The sequence below is a fragment of the Apteryx rowi genome, unplaced genomic scaffold (genome assembly GCF_003343035.1).
Source record: "Apteryx rowi isolate R43461 unplaced genomic scaffold, aptRow1 scaffold_921, whole genome shotgun sequence".
In the NCBI taxonomy this organism is placed as follows: Eukaryota; Metazoa; Chordata; class Aves; order Apterygiformes; family Apterygidae; genus Apteryx; species Apteryx rowi.
Genome location: NW_020451229.1, coordinates 207,746 through 230,661, shown reverse-complemented (window position 1 = coordinate 230,661; position 22,916 = coordinate 207,746). Strand labels below are relative to the sequence as shown.

Here is a 22,916-nt window from a genome sequence, read left to right as displayed (position 1 = left end):
AAGAAAGGTTGTTCAGTTATATTTTGTTCATATTTGAAAAGTTAACGGAGCTTTTAAATGTAAGAAAATAGTACTTTTAACTGTAGGTGAAAGCATGAATTCTGTTCAAGCTGACAGTACTGATTATCCTTACTTTTAGGGCAAACATCCCCATTCCCTGGAGAAGCAAGCTAGTCAAATTTTCAAGTCCTATTGTTAGATTTTAAATAAAGAGCCTGGGGGAACAGCATGATTTTTGTGCTGAATCAGTGACAGGCAGCATGTTTTGTCAATTAAGGTCATGGACTGTAATGTTGTTACAGCTTACACCTGACAATAATTCAGTTTCAAGCTGTGTTACGATTTGTACAAACCTTGGCAGGTATTTATCATGAAGAATAAGAGGTAAATCAAAAAGGCTGAAAAATATCCTACAATACTTGCACTTTATTTTTTTTTTCTGAGGGGTCTCATGTTCATAAATTGTCTTCTATCAGTTCTTTTTAGAGCACAGAAGGTATTCCTTGTGCAGAGTAATCTGAAAAAGAGCAAAGGTTATATTTAACAGGTAGATTGCAGAGCAGGCAGAAGAACCCAAAAGCTGTACATCCAGACAGATTGTTTTGCTGATTGCATCTGTCCCAAAGGGAGCTAAATACACCTGGGGAGAGGTCTCTGGACTTTTTAGACTGTAGTTCTGTATTTGATCCATTGTGTCCGATATGCCCTTAGTATAAGAATATTGCTTGCATGCAGCATAAAGTACTTCCTATCTGTGGAGCTTGATCTTCTTCTCTTACTGTTACTAGTATTTGGCGTGGTCAGGACTTAACTGCTGCTTGGAAAGAGAGCAGGAAGCATTATGGCACTGCGTCAAAACATGGCCGCTTCTCCTTTACGCTGGCTTGAAGAGCCAACTGGTGATTGCTCTTGTTCTGCACCCTTCATGAAATATGATATAAGGCTGAACATGTCACCCAGTTAAAATCTCAGGCATAATTTGTGTGGTATTTATTAACCAAAACTACTTATCAGCAAAAACAATAAAATAAATGAATGAGAAATTAATTAGATATAGAWAGTCCTAGAAATAAAACCACCCCTATTAGGTGGTTTACCCAAACAATACAAATGGTTCTTATCAGTTAATCAGGTTCAAAGCTTGCTAGCAGATCAAGCACCCACGCAAACACAAACAGGTCTTGCCAGTAGCTGGCTCAGACCCATGGTCTCTCTAGTAGCAGATCCTCACACCCCTGGTCTCTACAGTATCCAGCCCCCAGATCTGTGGTMTGTCTGATAGCTGGTTCCCAGATCTCTTATCCTACTCCCAGCTACTCCAGCTAGCACTAAACACCTCCAGAATATAGAGCACCTCATCCAGAAATACAGTTAGAAATAGCATTTAGTAAGATAAAAGAGACTACAGTGGTCAGGTACAGGGCTTGGCCAAACAAGCATATGGACAAGCAACTTGTTTATGTATGACTGGACCCTTTCATCACTGGCTTCCCCTCTCCATTTTCTCATGTGCGTTCCTCCCTGATCCTCTTCCTCTCTCTGCCTATGGTCCTTCCTCTAAACATCCCGTAAGTTTGCACATTCCCACAATTCCCTTGAAGCATCCCATAAGAAGTTTCCTCTTTCCCATGAGATCCATAATCTTGCATCTCCCCCCACCACGCACACACATACCTTTACCAGTTACAAAGCTCTGGTTGAACCTCTCCAAGGCTTTGAGTGGTTTCGTCAGTGGCCTGAGAGATCTCGTCTTTGGCATTGACTCCTTTACCTCCTGTTCCTTAGGGTTTGGGTATATAAGTATGGTTTATTACTTTTCCTGTTTTGTCTTTGTTTGTATGCTGGATAGGTGTTAAACAGCTGTACTTACATTCCAGGTATTGACATATCCTTTACATTCTACATTTCTTTTACTTTCCACATATCCTTACATTCCACACATCCTTACAATCTATTGTAACAAATTAGAAAAATAAGTTGTTAAATAATTCATGTGCTAAAATCATACACTAATCAAGTATATCCATATTTTTTCAGACRTATCAATATATTATTGACTTGTTTTAACAATGCATATGCTTCAGGCTAGTTGCATGTATCTTGTGGTAAATTAAATACTTAACAGTCCACTGTCACGGAAAACGTATTGTGATAGACACACTCTGAACTGATCATGGAGCCAAGTCCACTGAATTTCTCAAAGGCTCTTGGCATAGGACATGCAGGAGCTCCTTCTTAGGAATGTAGATTACATCTTCACTGCCTCCAGCACTGGTCTGAACTCCTGCTTGAGTTCAAATTCACCTTGTATCTTCATTGTGTGAACACAAATATGTTCTCAAATGCAATGCAGAAACAAACTTCAAGCAATGCCAGAGGAGGACTCAGGTGTATCATGCTGACATAAGGGCACACTTATCTGCCCGGTTGGAGTCTGGCACCTTTTTCTGTCCTGTCTTCTGTGTGGTGGCATCATATGACTTGACCAGATCAAGTGCTTCTCACCAGCATGCAGTAATGTTAACGGTGGAGGCCCAACTTTAAAAGGAAATTTCAAAAATTTACTTGAAAAAGAAAACACATGATTCCTCAGAGGAAAACAGCTTTGTGTATTCTTATAAGGAAAGTTTTTTATGTCAAAATTTATGTAAGGTATGTTCTTGCTGTGTTTACTTTGTTAAACATAGGTTTGCACTGAGCTTTTATTAAGAAAGCTCAATAGAATGAATTGAGGCTTACACACACTGGGATTGCTGGTCCCTGACTGGATTTGCAGTACACTCTATAAGGTCATGTGTGAATGAACACAGCCTGTTGTATTTAACTACCAACTGTCTAAAAGCATTTCCCAAAGAAATACAATATTTCTAATGGAAAAAAAAATAAAGAAAAYTCAGAACTTAATAGTGTTCTTGGATTAAAGAAGCATCTGAGAAATATATAACAAGGCAACACAGGTTCCCCCAACATTTTTCTGATCCTCATTTTTAAGGAGAAGAGGCAGGGTGAAAAAGAGACAATCTATTCAAGACAGGGAGAATGAAGTTGATCATATGACTGGCCAAACTCAGTTGTGCTAAAGAATCCAGGGTAATTCTTTTGACCGCAGAGATGACGACTCTGAAACTGATTGTGTGAGAATAGAGTTTATCTCCTGTATCTTCTGATAACTCGGTACTATACTGACTATTTAGTTGTAGAAGGCAAGCAAACTCAAGTATATTCTGTATTCTTTTTTCTCCTACATGTAGCCAGGCAGCAGCCGCTAATGTGTCAATAAATATTACATTCAGAAATGTTCTGTTCATATAACCTCAGGAGAGAGTATCTATCAAAAGTCATTTGGGAGAGTGGGATTTGATGCCCCACTGGTGTAAACTGCTGTTTATCCACCCATTGAAGTATTCTTATCAAATACATTTGGCAATAGCCCTGTTGAATTCACTGGAGCTATCGCAACTTAGCTTGAGTGAGAATCTGCCCTAAGGGACTCAGTAAGCCAGAGTGCTCCTCTAGGCTGTAGCCGTAACTCCATAAAGGATTTGAGCAAATAATTTAATTTCTTTGCCTCAGTTTCCATAGATGTAAATAGATTCTGGTAACATTCATCACAATCTCACAATTTATGAGGCATGATTAAAACTGCTGGAGAATACAGTATGAATCAGCTGTGTAAATATGGAAACATGAAGATGGGTTAAGACTTCTAATGAACAGTGGACTGTTGGAAGAACAAAAACAAAACAGTACAGTAGTCCAGATAAAGAACAGCATCAATAGATGGGCTCCCAGCTGTGAAGAAGCAGCTTCATCTCTATATGCATGACACAGCTACTTTGCAAAGACCTCTGAGCCTGGAAATTCAGAGCATGTTTGCAGAGTAACGTTTGTCTTTCCCAGGTGAAAGTAGGTCTTTTTTTTTTTTTTTTCAGTAGAATTTAAGACATTTTCTCAAATCAAATAAAGAATTATGTAACATAGTTTCCTTTCTGTTGTTACTTTTTTTTTTTTCCTGACAGAAATGTATTTTAAAAGAATATTTAATGACCCTGTTTTGAAGAAACTCTATTAGTCACATCAATGTGCTGCTGACTTCAGGTTCCTGGTAGAGAATGAGCTGCAGGAGCTGAATACAAGCAGGCTGTCAGTTATTACAGTTGAAAAGGTACAACTTAGGAATGTAGTCTCAATATGGCAGAATCATACCCTTTCACTTAGAGAGGAGTGGGAGGTAGCAAAACCTGTCACCCTAGAGCATCCACACGGGTAACTGCGAAGGGGCCTGACAGATCCTGTGGCTGGTTGCTAGGAGATGGAAAATGAGGAGTGCTGGCTGCTGGTGATCTGGTGGAAGGTGGGTGAGTTAAGAGCTGCCATCCTGGGCTCAGAGCAGGGGCCGGGTTTTGACGTGGCCTGTGGCCTCCGGGGAGAGCAGGGAAAATGGCACAGGCACAGCTTGCCTCTGAATGGAGATACAGCCCTTGGATGCTTCAGATGAATTATAGCGCCCAAAAGAACTTTTGCTATATATTTAATGTTTTCCTCGTTCCTCTCATCATTCATGACTTTTTTTTTAAACCAGTTGGTGCAGCAATTAAAATAATCATTTTGCATATTGTGCAGTACAAAAATATGAAAACAGTCACTGTCAGGCATGTGTTCATTCTGTTGTTCCTTATATTACTTATTGTAGCAGCACCACTTCTGTATTTTTTAACAACATTCTTTCTTCCGTCAGATCGCATTTCTTTCCAAAGGTTGAAGTGTGAAGTTCAGTGGTGGGTTCACCTTTTGTAGAACTGGTTTATAAATTTCTCTTCCTAGTCTGTTGCAGTAAATGTCATCTCTTTTGTCATGTAGGTGGCTCTTCAGGTAGTATGCTTGATTTTGAAAATCTGTTTTATTAGGGGAAGCCAATGTATTTTAATCTGAAGATGAAATCATAATAGATTCAAAGATGTAAAAACAAGCAAACAAGCAAACACTCCCCCACCTCTCATATAAACTTGGGAAATGTCCCTGGCGAATGATTTCATTGCAGGTTGTCCTGTTCACATTGGTGAAGTTTTGATCAGCGAGACGTATTGCGACACATCCTCTTTGATCTATTTTTCTGTTTTCTAAATTGAAAGGCATCACTGTTTCTCTGAGCAGTAGAAGCATGGACTCTCAAAAAGGTTAATCAACTCTTACACCTGGATTTCATGTATTGTACTAATGTCCAGTCACATCTATGCCCTTTGGATGTAGCGCTGGCAGCTGTAGTCTTCCAGATGACCTGCATACTGCTCAGACAGTTCAACATGATATACTGGTGTAATGACTACTTCCAGGAAAATATTTTGGCTTATCTCTAAACTGTAACTATTGCTGTGGTATTTGGCCCAAAGCTGTGTTGTAACTGTATACACCTTATAATGTTTTAATTTAATACTGTAATATCTGCAGTATAAATGAGTATATATTTTTTTCAACTGTAAGACTGCTCTATTACTGGATCTTGCTATTACAAAAAGAGGAATGTGCCACATAAAGTGGTAGAAGAAAAGCGATAGCTTACATTTGATCAGTGGGTCATTTTGTATAGCTCAGTTCTGGAGCCCCAAAGGTGGAGTCATTTTTCAGTCTTTATTTGCAGCAAAGCTTGTGCTAGGTGTATGAAACACCATACATCAGTTGTACATAACTAGTTAGCAGAGCATGAATTTCTGATGAATGTGGGCATGCTTTGTTTAACCTTTTCCTTCTTCTCTCAAGCCTCCCCCACTGTGGAGAACCCCAAGAACACATGTACCTGAAAGAACAAGAAAATAAAAATTTAGAAACTGTGTCGTGATAAACTTCGATTCTAAAAATAACGTCTCACTTTTTCCCTGCCATTTTGAAAATACTCTATAGCTGTCTCTTTTTAATGTCCTAGGTAAAATATTGTTGTAGGTGGTAAAATGGCTCTTTAGGGTGTCTGACTTGGCTCTGGACCCTAGCCAACAGCACACAGAGAAAAATTTTGACAGAACTGTCAATATAACTTACTTGAAGGTAAGCCATTGTACTCCTTGGACATTAGTTATTAATCGTGCTAGTTTATTGCAAGAAGATCCAAAGTTGTTTACAGTTTGAGGAGCAAACAGTGCTAGAGAACCCTGAAGCTGGGTTTGTTGCAAACGGATTTGACATTTTGTAATAAAATGTTTTTGATATCCTCAACCTTCTTGATCATTTGTCTCAGATATGTTTGTGCTTTTCCTTTTGTGTCTTTCCTTCATATAGTGCTTACCTGTTACTTGTTTGTACCCAAGGTAAGAGTGCTCTTGTATGTTTTTTTTAAAGTAACTGTAAAAAAAMCCCTAAATAGTGGCATGTCACTCTTGAAAACAACAGATAAAACCTACTTATTCCCCCACTTCTCCAGCTTCTTTTCTGAAGGTTCATTTCTGACCTAAAATTATAAACTGTATCTTCACCATTTAACTAACAGAAATTTTGTTTCTTACGAATTTTACAGAAGTTTTGCATTTGCTGCAAGAGTCCAGGATCTGTTCAGAATGGGGATGAAGGCAATGCTTTCTTTCTTTGGAAATTTAAATAAAAATATGCAAGTTGAGAACAGAGTGTGTGTGAGAAGATCAGGGAACTGAAGTGATAGTTTTTAGTTCCTTAATTTGAAGTCCTGTCACAACACTTTCCAAACAAAAATCAAACCACTGTCTTTAGGCTCTGATATACATATTTTTGTAAGCTTAAATACATGGTTATCTTTGGAGCAGATACTCAGATGGTTTGCTGAATCGTATCTTAGAGATTGACTAAATTAATTTCTTAACATAGGTCAACTATGTGATTGTGTAACATACTTTTTCATAAAGATTGTAAAAMCTACAGATACCTGTTCAGAGCTTTTTATGTTTTCAGTTACCTTTTTTGGATCATTGAAATATTGCAAAAAGTACCAATATTTGCTTTCAGATTACTAATTTTACTTATTTGCCATCTTCAGTAATCTTCATTCCAGTTTATGTTGTGAATAACATTGTGATAGACTGGTGTTTCATATAAGATACTGCATTAGCAGTTTATTTTTGTAGGCCACCATAGGAACTAATAAGAATTTTGCTCCTACGTCACTTAAGGGTCACCCTCAGTCATAACAGTGTGTGTTCTAGCATGAATTGTCCATCACCTTGTCTTCATGTTTATGTAGACATCTTCCTTTTTCATCTTTGCTCATACAGCTTCTTCATGGTTCTGCTGATACAGCATCCTTGCAGAGACTATGGTAGTTGGTTACATTCCAAGTAATTAAATAAAAAAGGAGAGAGTCTTAAAAACTTTAATTCATTAAGCGTTTCTTTTTTTTCATTTGCAGAGCAGGAAAATAATAGTCTTGTGGTCTCTTCCTACAGTGTGTACAATCTCTAGCTTGTTTCTCCTCTGTTTGCATCAGTGATGTCCAAACTCTGAAGCAGATGATGTTTCTCCAGTGCAGGAGAAACCCTCGCCAAGGCAAATCTTGCTGAACCTTGAGAAATCTCTCTGAGGCAACAATTTTGGCTAACTTTTGGCTGCTTTTAAAGGGGTTCAGGTTGATCATTGTACAGTTACGTTACCACTGAAAGAATAGTAGGAAGAATCAAAGAAATGTAATATTACAGCTTTGTGGGGCTACTAGCATACCTTCGGTGGAGTATAGCCTGCAAAAACCACAGCTTTATTAAATTAGGTAGCATATATAATGCTGGTGTTCATTCCCTGATTTTATGGTCCTCACTTTGTTCTGTTTCAGATAAGAAGACAAGGTGGAATACAATTACTGGTGGACCTATTGGATCATCGAATGACAGAAGTCCATCGTAGTGCCTGTGGAGCTTTGAGAAACTTGGTGTATGGGAAGGCAAATGATGACAACAAAATTGCCCTGAAAAACTGTGGTGGTATCCCAGCATTAGTACGGTTACTCCGCAAGACTACAGATTTGGAAATCAGAGAACTGGTCACAGGTTTGAATCTTTCAATACTTTTTGTCACGTTTCAAACCCTGTTTGCACAGTTGTGTGGTGTGTGTCGGTTGCTCCATCAGTAATCTTTTATTTATTACCATCTTTCTCACGCTAACAAAATACTTTCAAGACCTTTGAGTATATGAAATATTGAATAACTTTATTTAATATTATGAAGTCAGTTTATTGGTGAGGGTTTCTAAATTGTTGTGGGGAAGAATTCTGCCATCAGCTGTAGTCTGTTCTCTCTACCAGCAGGGTTTTACAAGGTTTTCTCAGAAGCTGTTATTCACTTCTGTTATATCATCTATGGTGAGAATGATGTGGTTTTGTTTTTTTTTTATTATATTTCTTTTTCTTTTGATGCTGGTAGAAAAATGCAAATGTATGTTGGAGAGATGGGCAGTGTCTTCTGAAGTCTTTTTCTGAAATTTGATAGCATGCTATGTGATGTATGTTGTACACAGGGTGTGCAGGTAGTGGTAAAGATTATTTCTTTTCTTGATAGAGAAAAATCTGATCTTTTTAAGATTTGTCTTTTTTCCTAATAACACTGCGGGGAGGGAGGTTTCAGGCATACAGAAACACTATCGAATAGTGTCTGAAGTGTTTGGCATTTCCCTCCCCTTTCCCCTAAACCATCCTGTTTAAAATGCAAAACAGAAGATAGAAGATGACTTTTTTGATTTTTGCTTTGTGATTTCAATCTATTTGATCGCTAACATGAATGCGGTGATTAATTTAATGCTACAAATGGAAAATCTTAAGATCTTTTCATTATCCTGTTTTACAATGCTTGTTTTTCCATTATGATTTTCCTATTCAAATATGTGAGAAAAGTTCTCATTTTTGTCATAGGAGCATCAGCATTCACATTATCATACGTGCTTCTGCAGAAATTGTTCGTGCTTGTGGGTCAGGCCTCATTTAGGACACAATCAATAAGATTATCATCCCGTGGTTGACTCCAGATTCCTTGCTTGAGGGTGTTTGAATAAACTGCATGGTGTTTATTAAATGTAGATTTTTACATTTAGTTTTGTTTCTTAGTTACAACACCTATCACCTCCTACTTGTTAGGCAGGATTAATGGGACAGAGATGCCGAGTAACCCAAGCGCTGATGGTGCCTCCTGCAGAGTGACAGAATTACTGACAGATCTAATAAAGTGTAACCACCGCTGCGGCTTCCAAATCCTTGTTTGTCTCCTGGTTATGTTGTCTATGTCCTGGCTCCAGGGAGCATTCTGTCTGTTTATTCTGAGTAATAGGCCGCAAACTGCTAACGAACTTAAGCAGTGCACTTCGGCAGTTTCAGTGGCAGCTTCCATGCTGGCTGTAGAGGGAATACATAATGTCTTTAGGTCATTTAAAGCAAAGATAATAGGCTACAGTTTACACTCCATCCAGYGCACAGGATGTTGTTAAGCTCTGCTGAATATCTGCTGGAAGAAGGAAAGTGCGTGCTAGCACGCCCGCCRCATGGAGCAGCGGCAAGGGGGAGAGCTCTGACCTTCCATGATGGTAACCAGCACCGGTGCTAGAAGATGCAGCTAACAGGGACAATAACAGTCAAGAGCGCCGAACATCTGTAAAAGGGGAGCAGAGGAAGCTGACTCTGAGGAAGGGAATCAAGGTCACTTGGAGTTCAGGATTTCATTGCTGGACCTGTTTTTGTGTTTTAGCTTTTTGTTTTTAAGTAATCAATGTATCTTAGAAGGGCGTTTTTTGCCCTGGCTGAGTTTTATGCCTTTCAGAGTGCAAGTACTGGCCCTTGGTTTGAAAATGAAATCCGAACAGGGATATTAGTCTACAAAGCTCCCGCCCAAAGCAACGCTCGTAGCTGCACTTCTCATCTTAAATCCTTTAGAAAACCAGCTAGTGTTGTGCATCTTAATCAGTTCTCATTTGCTTTTTTGTAAAGTCCTGCAGTGTGACAGCTGCCCCACTTAAATTCCTCCCCTCTGTCCTTCCTGGGGAAGGATGGGTAACTCCTGCAGCTGCTGCCTCAGTAATGGAAAAAAATTTAACTTGGTGGTGGGCACAAGGGAAAATAAAAGAAGTTTCTCTTGTTTCTTGTCAGCCTCCTTGAGTTGAGGAGGCAGGAAGATAATTATTTCAGTAGTGCCACCATAGCCTGAAGGAAGTGCTGAGAAAATAATAGCAAATGTGTGTTTCCGTAGTAGACGTAAACCTTGAGCCTTTCCATCTCGTGTTCATTGTGTATTCTGCCTACACAGAAGCTATTCTTGAGGGCGCAGAGTGTCGGCCTTACGAAGTGGTAGGGGTTTTGCCATCACAGCAATTCCCCGGGCCGCAGTATTCCCCAGGCATGAGGCCTCAGAGTGCTTCTCCTGGGGGAGGAGGTGTCATGGGCACAGCTTTACAAATGGGGACTGAGCATAGCGAGGCTAAATGACCTGTCCAGAAACCTAGCAGGAGAGAGATGTGAATTGCTTCRATCAGGCACTTAGCTGTGAGGAACGAGACAGGGGCAGGAAATGTTTAGCAGCTCAGTTTATCTGGCTAGCAGCAAAGCATTCATTGCCTGCCACAATTAGCATGTAATACCTGCCCATCAGAGACAGTTAGGATATTCGCTTTTTCCTCAACCATGTGCATTTTGTTCTTTATTGTTGCCTCTGTCTAAAGAGATTATCAGTCCAATTTCCAGCTGTCTTAAGACTGGCTTTGGAAGGGCGTTTAAACTTGCAAACCACCTCTCTATCCCCAGCAGTTCCTTGTTTGTCAATAAGGTCTTCAGCTGGATTTGTGGCTTTTCCTCCTTCCCAGAAATTTCTATGTGCCTTAATCTCTCCAAAACCTGTCCAGAAATCTAGTAAGACATAGGCGTGAATCACTGATCAGGCACTTGGCTGTGAGGAAGGAGATGTGGGCAGGAAACGCCTGTTCCTTCTTAATTTCTCTCCTCTTTCTCCTTGTTAGCAGAGACCTTCAACTCATACTGAAAAACCTTACTGTGCTCGAGTTTTTGGATTGGGCAAACTGAACCTTATTGCAAAGCAGCATAGCTTCAAATACTTCCTAATGTGGAGCAAATGGTCTCATGGGGGCTTCCAGATGGAGGCTGGGAGGGATGGGTGCTGTCCAGCTGTTACAAAGTTAAATATTCTTAATGCCCATGAACTACCTCTTGAAATATTCCAGAAACACGTCTGCAGTCACTGTTTTTTACTAGAAAAACCTGCATAAAGCGAGCGAGCTATACCAATGAATACATATACATTTATGTAGAAATGAAATATGCTGATACAAATAGAGTTTTTTACAGGCCTATAGTGAGGAATCTGCAGTCTCTGATAATTTCCAGAGACTCAAGAAGAAGCTGAATTACTCTGCCTTGTTTCATGTAGGTCTCTAAGTAAAAAGTCTGTGTAATCTGACTGTACCATACTTAATTTAGCCATCTTTTCACCCTATCTCTGTGCTACTGCTTTTCCCCAGTAGCTCCTGGTAAAGGGAAAACAAAAGCCTTTCTTTTTAAAATCATTAAACGTTAACACTTTCGTAATAATCATAAATAGATGAGAATGCAGTACAAAATCAGCACAGAGTTTGCAGATGGTGGAAAACAAATGTTTTCACTTGTTAATAGTGACAATGTGTAGCTGATTTGGGACTCTGCTTTCGTTTCCTGAGTTAGGAGCTAATTATGAACACTTCCATGAAATTCTATTTTAGTGTCGTTTCTGTTTGCTTTACTTTCAGAAAAAAAAAAGGCACAAAAAATAAACATGAGCAAGGATGGCACAGGAATCCCCACTGATGCCTTGTGGAGAAAGTAAGGTTAATCAGCTACTGCTAGATGCAACCTACACTTGCTCTTTCTTCCATCAGCCACATGTGATAACTGTTTACCTGCCTCAGTTAAAACTATTGAAACTGCTATTTTCATTTGGACAAATAAAATGCATCACAAATGGAATCACAGTTTCTGCTTCCTGAGACATAAGCTAGCTAAATTAGCAACAGCCCCTTTTAAACAGATCCCCTATATGACTGCTACACAAGTTTTCAAACCACATATGATATACTTGATTAACAGGGCAAAGTGGATGATCCACTTTTAGAAAGCAGATGATTAGAAAGAGGAGATGTCACGCTGTCATGCTATGAAGGTTCGATAGCAACGACTGAGACAGTAATATAATAATAATAAAAAAGATGTTTATTTCCTCACACAAGTTCTTGGATTAGTAACATCCATTAAAATAATGCGATTACTAATTTAGGAAGGATAACACAAAACCATCAGTTACTAATTTAGAAAGGATAACCTGAAACCGTCGATTACTGCGTTATTAATTGGAAGGACTGCTTATCCCTACTTGAAAGCTTTCTTGTTCACTCTCCTAGTGAGAGGGCTCTCAACCTCGAGGAGTTACCTTAACCCAGCGTCCCAGGAAAAGGGGAGGGGGGGGATACTCACGGTCCAGCCGGAGAGGATGGTCAGGTCACGTTCCCGTCCCTGCTCAAACTCTCCTAGCTCCCAAGTCTCTTTTTATACGGCTGGGGCTCTGGGCAAACACTGCTTTTGCTGACTTTTAGCAAGTTTCGCAATCACAGGACTGTCTGTTTGTCTGCTTGGGAGGACCCTGCTAGCGAGGCAAGACCACAGCACCTCCGTATTGCTTCTTCCCTCCCTGGGGGTCCGTGCAGATTCCAGGTGGCAGACCTCTTCAGTCTTGTTAACGCTGCCATTCCGCAGCCTTGCGCATATCAATCCTTGCGCATATCGGTTGGTAGACGACTTTAGTCCTGTTAAGTCCTCTGTTCAGCAGCTTTGTGCACGTCAGCTCTTGTGCTATCAGTTCTTCTGCGTATCAATTGACAAACTTCAGTCCTGTTAACTCTTCACTCGCCCGTCAGATGTAACTAGAAATAATGAAAGGGGAAATTACTTACTGTGTGGGCAGCCAGCCTGCTGCTTGTTTTTGGTTGACATGAAGGTGTCAGAGATTTAGCTATTGTCTACTGAAAACAGAAATTAGGAAAATTATCAATTTTACCCCAAAAGTTTTAAAATGCAGGAACTATGTAACACTGTACATAGTCATATCTATCTATCTATCTATCTATCTATCTATATAGTGTCTATATATTCTGTTCATGTTCATTTTCATTGAATCAAAAAAGGATATTTTCCATTCCTGCAAAAAATTATCACAAGTTTTGTACCTAATCGTCCTTTTTAAAGAAGCACTAGTTGACCAAGTGTATTTGATTCATGGTTGGGATGGACATTAAAAATTCTTCATTTACTTCAGGGATTTGGGGTTCTAACATTCATTCATGCTGTCTGTAATTTCAACTTGAGCCAGCTGTTCTTTTGGCTTGGTTTGATTTTTGTTTCCCCACCGTTTTCTACAACATTATTATGTAGCTCTTTTGTTTCTGTGCCACTGATTAATATTAGCCTTTATTTTTAGCAGTTGGCAGATTCTTCTAATGAGGTATTTATAAACTTATTGATAGGCCCTCAGTGTTACTGAGAGCAATTATATGCTGTTCTACTTGTATCTGTCTGTTTTGAGGTAACTGCTGCAGTTGGTCAGAAATTCCAGTAGATACCTTTGAGCCTGCAGTGATATGTAAGGCAGGTTTAAGGGAGTATTTGATTTAAATGAACCTTTTCCCTTACTTCAGTAGAAGATTTACTGTGTGGGGTTTTTTTGTTTTGTTTTGTTTTTAGGTAATTCTGGGCAGTTCTTTAAAATTTTTAAATTCCTAGTATGGTGACACTTCTCCTGTTGGGTATTCCCAAAGTTAGAATCACATTAACTGTATTACTGTAGTTGTTTTCTATTTGTTACGTTATTCTCTAATTGGACTTTTTAAGGTATTACACTTTTGATTTCTAAGACAGTAGATCAAATTTAACAGTGTTATGGAAAAGGGCTGAATATTTAGTACTTAGGATTTTCAGGCAGTTTATCAATTTAATAATTTTCTGCAAAAGTGCCCTTGACATAGGCTCAGTTACTGGAGTGTGTAAACACAGATGTGAAATTTTATTGTGATATAAACTTCTCATTTAGAGGTGGCATCTATTTGTAGCCCTATAGCTCTTTGGAAATTTGATGTGACGATGAGTAAGGGGTGTTTTATCACACTTGCAGGTGACTTTCCACTTGACTTAAGTAAAGAAGAATGAGACTCTTCTATTAGCTATATTCTCTACCGTATCTCTCTTTGACATAATTCTAAAAGTCATGGCATACCTTTCCTTCCAAGCTTGTATTAGATGTTCTGGTCCTGTGTTAGTCATATTAAATGTCCTATTTATTAATTTTATTCAAGTTTTGTAGTAGRGTGATACAAGTATAAGGAAGCCTGGCCAGTGACAGACCTTGCTAATTACCGCCTTTTGATATTTTGTATAAAAGGGTGGGTTGGAAGATACAGATAGATACAGATACCAAAATAGATATGGAGATAGTGGCTTGCTTTTGGACCCAGAGAAAGGTTATAGTCCTTATAGTAACTGAAAATTAGATTATAAAGATATATATGCTATGTTTTAGGTTCATATATGTATGCTGGATATCACAATATTTTCAAACAGACAATTTGAAAAGCCATGTATATGTGTAAATGGTAATGATGATGTAACCATGGTAATACTGCTGAGACAAACTTGAAGTAAATTTGTTTCAGTACATGCTGAGCTAAGAGAATAAGACTGCCAAATATAATTTGGGGCACATAACCTTATGTAGTTACAGAAAAGAAGTGAAATAAATGAATGAATAAAGTATAGAAAGGCTTTTTAAGATGCAGCTCTCTGAATTAGCTTCTTCTCGGACTTCAACATCTGATCGTTTTGTCCTGTCAAGTCAAGGAAATTAGAAAGGTTAAGTGAGGAAGTGGGTAACTCCTAGCTCAAAACACGTAAAACACTTCTTTCAGAAGTGCTTGTTTTGATTTTGGCAGGAAAAGGTGTTAATTCATTTCTTGTTTAGTTTGTCCTCTGCACATATGCAAATTTCCTGTAATAACTTTAATGCAAGTGCTTRGAGAGGCTTGCCAAGCGCAGGAGCAGGTGACTGACTTTACCCTTGTAGTCAACAGCTGCAAAGCTCGATTGTGGAAGAGAAAAATGAAAAAGAAAAACCTGTTAAAAAAATTCCAGCTGTCATTGGGAAACTTTTTTTTTTTAATAACCACTTTAGTAAAAGATTCACAGTTTTCAGATCTACTGCCTTAGTCACTACAATTTGCTTGTTTGTTTAAATGCCGAATGCTTTTAATTCAGAAGGAAGATTTAAAAGGTACTAGCTTTAATAAATCTTTCCTACTGTTTCTTCAAATGGGTGTAATTGTAAGTACAATTTCCTACTGAAATCAGTTTAAAAAGTTGATTAAATCTTTTGTACTAATTTAGTTCTGATTCAGTGTTTTAAATAACGGTTGTTTTCAATATTAATAAAATTATTTGTGTGCTAAAAATTCACATCTGTTTAAGTTGGATTGAAGCCAATGGCTGAACGATGAATTACATATTACAGTTTCTTCACTATTTCTTTTCTTCAGGTTCAACAGTGTTCTTAGTACATGAAGCTTATGTAATAATTTGATTCTCTTCCATTGCTTGAGATACCTTTAATCAAGATATTCTTCAACCTTTTCCCCAATTTCTGTGAGTCATTGAGAATTTCATAGAAAATGCTGCGCTTCTTCAAAATCTCCTGTGAGTCCTGGTTTGCAGTAAAAGCATGTGCTTCACCCTGTAGCAGAAAGGTTGCATAGAATAATAGTTGACAGTCCCTGCCATTACATTTAACATGTTGTTATGGGGAAAAAGGGAAACCAGGAATTTAATGAACACACAAAATCTACCTGTTGCTACTATCTTTTTGAAACTAGGCTTGTACCACACAATTATACAAAGCTCAGCAAAAGTAAAACAAATTAGGTACTAGCCACCTGGCCTATTCCTAGCAAAGGCAATATTACATTTAGTAGGCTAATCAGTAGATAGGCCATACCAAAACATAGCCATGCAAGGAGGAACACTGTTGTTCTTTAAAGTAGACTTTTACAGTCCGATAATGTGTAAATTTTAGATTTTGTCGGCACCTGCAGAAAACATTAGGATAATTTCTAGAAAGGTAGACATGTTTTCCAAACAAATTCAGCAAAGGAATTAATTGGCATTTTATAGCTTCGTGTGAGCACACTATGCCTGCTGAGACACCAATATTAGTTCTAATCAAGCTATTTTCCTTGCAAACCAGGAAAGAAGGCTGCTGTAAGGCTTATATCGTAGGTAGCTGGGAAACTGATTCCCAACCTATAGCCTGCAACATCTTCAGCAAATTCCAGAGCCATTCAAAGCACAGTCTATTTATAGCTCATATGGAATGGCAAATCCGAGAGTGATTTAATAAATTGGGCAATTTTGCTTCAGAAATGATGCTGTCTTATCAAATAATGCTTACGGAAATAATATTGACAATTTCAATTGAATCTTTTTCTACGAAATCTATTACAACTTACTTTCTAATTACAAAACAATCTGCCCCTCTCTCAATCTGCTGTCACTGTTTCTGGCTCAGAAAGTAAGAAAGCCCACTGATGTGATTTGCTGTATTCAAGAGGACTCATTCTCAGCTTTTTCAGAATTACCAGATTAACTAACTCACCCCCTGTTGTTATCAATTAAATAAGGAAAGGTTCCTTACAGATGTTCACTCCAGGGTGGTGGTTCTCCCTGAATCCTGTGAATTGCTACTGCTCTTGGTTATCGCAGGGCATTTTACACTACCTTCATTTTGAGTCTCGTATTTCTCACTCTTTGAAATGATGTACGAGTTACATTCTCAGTAAAATTTGTCGAAAATGGTTGAAAACTTAAAGCTTTCTTGACAGCTGTGAAGATTAACTGGGTGGGGTTCTTGCTTATCTTGCTTTGGGAGAGCGTCCCAAATCGGGAACAGTTTACCAGTGGTAGCACATAAATCCAGGGGGTCCCTTTTGCCCTCCTTTTGTCTCTGGGACTGGAATAACTGATGTGTGTGAACCAAATCAACTTTCACATCTACACTGGAAATAATCATTTTTTCTTGGTACAGTCAGTGATGTGCATCTTCTGCAGAAAATTCGTTCAAGTGATTTTGATTCATATGTCAAGGATAGGGACAGAATTTATAATTTGCTTGTTAATATACTATATAAAGGATTTTTTTATTGAAATTTTTTCAGATTTGGTCAAATCTACATTTAAGAGGAAATATCAAACAAGGCAATCTGGAGTGATAAATAGAGGACATCTGTTGCAGCATATGGCTTGACAGATGCATTGAACTTTTTCAGCAAGTACTAAACCTTTTGAAGAATTCAGTTTGGCGTACAATTTTGATCCTCCCCTCCCCCCAAAAAATAGAGTTTTAAAACACTTGGAGTTTAAAACCACTTTGGAGTTTGAAATGTTTGACATTTTCAACACAGAACACTTAAAATTTCATTTTAAAATATTTTTGTTTTGAAACGAACCTGAATGTTTCACTTTTTGTTTACAAAAAGAAAGTTCAAGGATATGCTAAAACATGTTATTTTTGAGATAAAACTACTTGTTTCGCTGAGGCCAAACTAAATTTGTTTTTTTTTTTTTGGTTCAGAGGCAAAAAAAAATCTTATTCACAGTACTGTCTTTAAATCACATATCAATTTTAGGTTTGGTTACTAAATAAGTGTTTCATTTTTCTGACAGGGTTTACGCTGAGCCTTCTATTTTCCATTTTCCATTTTACTTTACAGATGTCTACCTTGCTAATTGGTTCTTGTGAGGAAGGAGTTAGGTACTTAAAGCTGTAACTTGATGGTCAATTGCAAGTATAAAATTTTTGTTCTCTGTATTAAAATCTGTTACTGGATCTATCTTTTAATTTTGGGCATTGTAAAAAATTCTTCAGTAAAATACATGCGTAAACATGGGGAAAAATAGCTTTCACATGCCTATATGCCTCTTTGCTTGGTTTCCTGTGTGACGTGTTTTCTAGTTAGGTRTGTGAGTGCAAATGGCATTGCCATTAGCAATGGGTTAGGATGAAATCTGATTTGAAAACAGTTGGTTTATTTTTTCTTGTGTTTCTCTCATGTAGAAATAATTGCTTTTGGTTCCACTTTTATGGCAGTAATATGGGAATAATCAGTTAGGAAAACAAGAAAAGTAGAAACACATTGATCTCTCCACAGTAACTTATTTCACCTCTGCTACTAATTCTTCTATTGTCTGACATTAAATCTGATGACTTCTAAACATACATCTCTGACAGTTTTTCCCTTCCACGGTTATACATTATTTCAAAGTGTTAAGTAAAAGATAGCAGCACTATTAGGCCAAATTCTGTCCCGTGAGAAGAATACAGACTTTTTCAGTTAATGCAATAGCAGTTGGACAGAATTTGTTCAGGAAAGTATATGCAAGCAATATTGTGTTCAGTGCCTCCTTTTTTTTTGTTTTGCTATTCTGTAGTCAAGAGCAAGCTGTGTTTGTTTATAGTTTAAAAAAATAATATCTTTATGTTCTGTCCATGACAACTTTTGCTTTGTGGGATCATGGATGGCTGCAATGGGAAAAGAACTAAACTGACTGCCATTTGATTTACGATCCATTAATTCTGACCTGCTTATGTCTTTCACTGCAACACATTCTTTCTCAGTTTGCACTTTTCATGGGTTACCTTGACACACAAGGCAGATAGATATAAAACCATCTTTGTGCATGTAAATAGGTCAATTGTATAAAGGTGTACATAGGTAGTCATTCAGTAATCAGGTAAAAAATGATTTCAGGAAAATTCAGGAAACTTCCTCCTCTGTTGTGCAAATTCTAAAAGTTTTTTTTTTGTTTTTTAAGTGTGCTTGTCAGGAGCCTTCTTATGAGCTCTGAGTTGTTCAGCTGCCAGAATCTATTAAAAAGGGTCTGAAATTAGCATCAAAGCAACCACTTTTTGTTTTTCCTGTAGAAAGTCTGTTACTGTGATCAACTTCTTGTCTTGACAGTTGAACTAGCTGCAAAGTACTCTTGCACTTAATGTCAAGAAATGCTGCAGTGGTAGGTATTTGCCCTCTTTTAAGTACATAAGTTTAGTTTTCCTGAAGCTGTCAGTAGCTCCTGTGCTTCCTAAACACCAGCTCAATTTAAACAGATGTACGTTTTTCCGTAGGATAAATGATTTTGTTTCTGTCTCTGCCCTGAACTCAGCAGAACCGATATAATACATCAAGCACCCCACTGCCACAGAGCTGATTCACCTGTGTAGAGCAACACTGTGATTTCAGAGGGTCCRACTGTCAATGCTACAATAAGACCCAGCAAATGACTTTTCTAACACTTCATAATTTGGGTTAGAAGATGCTTTTCCTAAGGGCTGCAGCAAAAGATAGCTCGTACCTGGCTTCTCTGCAGCCAGGTATTATTACATGCATTATTATTGCATGTATTTAGCATTCAGATTTCAATCTTAGCTGTCGCATGCGTGAGGGGAACTGCCTATAGTACCGGTGTGCTTTCAGCATATCGACAAAAAAGTCTGGCAAAGCTATGTTCACTCTTACGGAGATGTGGGGTCTTCTGACCCCATCAGTCTGTACTCTGCATCAGACCATGGCCAAACTATTAAACAAAGGTGGAAAAGATGAATAGATGAGTTGGAAGACTCTTCAATTTTTATTTTTAACAAAGAATATTTAATAAGCAAAGTGTTAGTAGAATTTTAAGGCTGCCTTAAACATACCAAATTGAGGACAATATTTGTTTACTTGCATTCCTTCTACCCTGTACCTTATTAGGCGGTGCACATCTTTTGCAGCACGGTCGAAAATAAAATGTATAATGGCAGTGTGGCAGGGACAGTGCTTTGGGGAAAAGCTGACTTTTCTAGTTTCTTGACTTCCATTTATATTTGTAATCTAAGTTGCTGTAAGGGGGTTGTTTATTATTAAAAGTCATAACATGAGATAACATTAAACATGAGCTGAATAATCATTTAGACTTTCCTCATTCTGCACATGGTCTCTCGCTAGGGTGATATTCTTTGCATGGAAGTATACGATCCATGTTTTCTTAACTTTGAATGGAATAAGGTGGCACCTGGCTCATCAGGTCTGTAATTCTATCTGTATCTGCAGATGTACATAGGGGTGTATGAGTACTAACTAAAAAACTGGCTAAAACATGCATTGAAGAGTTTAATCAGGATGAGTTTGAGCTTTAGCCTCACTCAGAGATGCCAAGTTTTTGGCTCCATTAAATTGAATGTCTTCAAAGTTTGAAAATATTTTGCTTTGCTCCTTTCTGTTAAATTATGCCATATCTTTTGCAATAGCTTAAATTAGTTTGATTTATGTAGAAAGGCATGCCGTTACTAAACGGAAAGCGTGGTGGATAAGCTCTGTCTGCWTAGCAGTAGTAACATTCCATCAGCCTGGACTGTGCTTTTAAATGGGTTGGACCTTTTCTCAATCTTCTAGATTTTAACTAAGAGGAGGATAAACCAAAGCTTTTCCTGGTGTTTTGCTTTCTCAGTTCCCTCTTCCAGTGGCAACAAATAAGTAGTGTTTTAAATTACCTTGACTAAGATCTATGCAGAGCTTTCCTTATGAACTCTATCTGTACAGTTAAAAGATCTTGGAAGGGGCATACATGCTCAGRTCTGTATTTGCGTTGTACCAACGTACGTACTTCTGCAAAGGAGGGCAGTAAAGCAAAACTTGTCGTGATGGGAATACACATGCTATTGTTCTTGTCATGACACTAAGGATTATACTGCTTTGATAACTTCAGATGAAGTTGCTTTTTAGTGCATAATTTAAAAAAAATTCATAGTAGGTTAGTCTTTATCTCTTTAGCGAGTGAGAAGGAGAGAGTACACACAAAAAAAACTGCATAACAGCCACTAATGACACTAATGACACACTAATGAACCTTTTGGTTCTTTGTTGTGAGTTGCAGGATGGCCTTGAAAAGATCGACGATAACCTTTTTCAAAAGTTATTACCAGTTTTAAAAGCTGATTGTCCTTACCTACCAAAAGCTTCTTAGAAAAGATGATTTATCTGTAGCATGTTAAACCTAGTGGATGTGTGGCCTCTGATGAGCTATGAGTAGCTCTTCCAGAATATTTAACGTGATGCAGTCAGATGTCCCTAGCAAGCAGACTCTTCTAGGTCCTTCATCTGCAGGAGGACTGGCAATTGATACCCTGCCCTAAAATCCATCTTCCAACTGGAACCAGCTGTATGCTTTCAGTATGCTTCTCCTTATATTCAACATGAGACTGCAAAATACTTTTACTTGCTCTTCCAACTGGTTTTATGTAAGGATGAAAACCTTTGGCCTGCAAATAGACATGATCAGTCTGTCACAGTTACTTTTCACTTTCTAGCACCAGAAAGTACCATCCAGCACAAACTAAGGTGATTTGCAAATAAACAGAGAGACAAAACGCTTGCTTTGAATGCATTACAACCTTAAAAGCAAAAAGGAGATAAGATACTGTGAATGCAAGCGACTAAGAGACGTTCAAAACTGATCTACTTAGTTCTTCATTTCTTCTTCTCTCTCAAGAGTCAGTCTACAGATAGTAAACTATGGAGTTAAATTGTTGGATTAACAGCTCTCTTTCAATCTATATACAACAGGATAGGTCCCACTACCCATGATGAGTAACTCTTAGGCCAAGTCCACTCCCTTCCCTTCTTGTGGGCAGCTGATGACTCTCAAACAGTTTAGTAGGCAGCCTAGGCATGAGTACGTAGCTGCTGGATACCTCTGGGGCTCTTCCATGCCTGCTTGTTGTGCCAGGAAACCTAATTCAGTCAAGGCTTTCAGAGTAAACTGGCAAATGATCTCAGTGACCAACTCCTTACTGTAGCCTTAAAAGTGGTTGAAAAATATGCTCAGAGACCTTCAGTCATACAGAGTTAGCCCCATAGTAGAAGGTTCCTCAGATAAAAGATCTTTTATTTTTCTGCCTCTTGCACAGCTAAAAGAATGGATCATTTTCTTTGACCCCAGATAAATCTAACTTCAAATGCTTCTCTGCAAGGTAATGGCAACAGGATTCCCAGTGCTCATTCATAACTTCAGGTCCTTAATTAAGGAGTTCAAGGATGCACTTAAAATGCCAACCTGAGCAAGTAGCAGGCCCTACCACTTGTGAGAATAAATTCTAATTTTACATGCAGGAAAAGAGCTTAAAGAGTATTTCCGGGCATCTCAACTATTACCTTATATCAACATATCATGATGTTTGCCTGCGTTTACTTTTAATTGGCAAGAACCTTCTGTGAGACAGTAGGAAAAGCAGACTATCAAGATGGAAGGAGAGTGAATGTATGCATATATACATATTCATATATGCATAAACATTCTTAAGCATTTTGTTAGGCTGRGCCCTTATGTTTGCTCCTTTTGTGTTTTTTCTGCTTTTCTAGTTTTATGAATGGTTTCTGAAGCCCRAAGTACTGTTCTGTGACCATCAAAGAACTCTTTTTTGCTTCACTTCCAGAGTAGGGCTTCTTCACCAAGAAGCAGCATGTTGCCTTGCATRAGTATGAAATCAGACCTTGAAGGGAGAAAGACTTGCATCCTGATTCTCTGTTTCTGTACCATGGACATCATTTACACCTATCTAAATAAATATGTAAGGCAACCACGTTGTTTTTAATACTGACCAAACGCAGTGAGATACTAGATGTTTCAAGAATAATAGGTGTGCCAAGAAAGCTTATGAAGAACAGGTCATAGAAAAGTGAATGTAAATATCTTTCTGAAGGTATATATTCCTTTAAATACACTGTTACTTTTCATATTAAGGAGTTCAGAACAGAATTCAAGCAAAGATTCTTTGCTCATTAGAGTAACAAATCTTAGATTAAAAAATATATATTC

The 22,916-nt window shown here is 38.1% G+C and overlaps 1 protein-coding gene across 1 annotated transcript in view; it reads left to right on the top strand.

Moving 5' to 3' along the window:
* The first annotated feature begins 4,312 nt into the window (after positions 1–4,312).
* Positions 4,313–22,916, top strand: part of LOC112978354 (catenin delta-2-like) — a 151,322-nt gene continuing 132,718 nt past the window's right edge. The window contains 3 exon segments of the mRNA XM_026091777.1: positions 4,313–4,354; positions 5,938–6,039; positions 7,784–7,997. Of these exon segments, the coding sequence (XP_025947562.1) occupies positions 4,313–4,354; positions 5,938–6,039; positions 7,784–7,997 (358 nt within the window).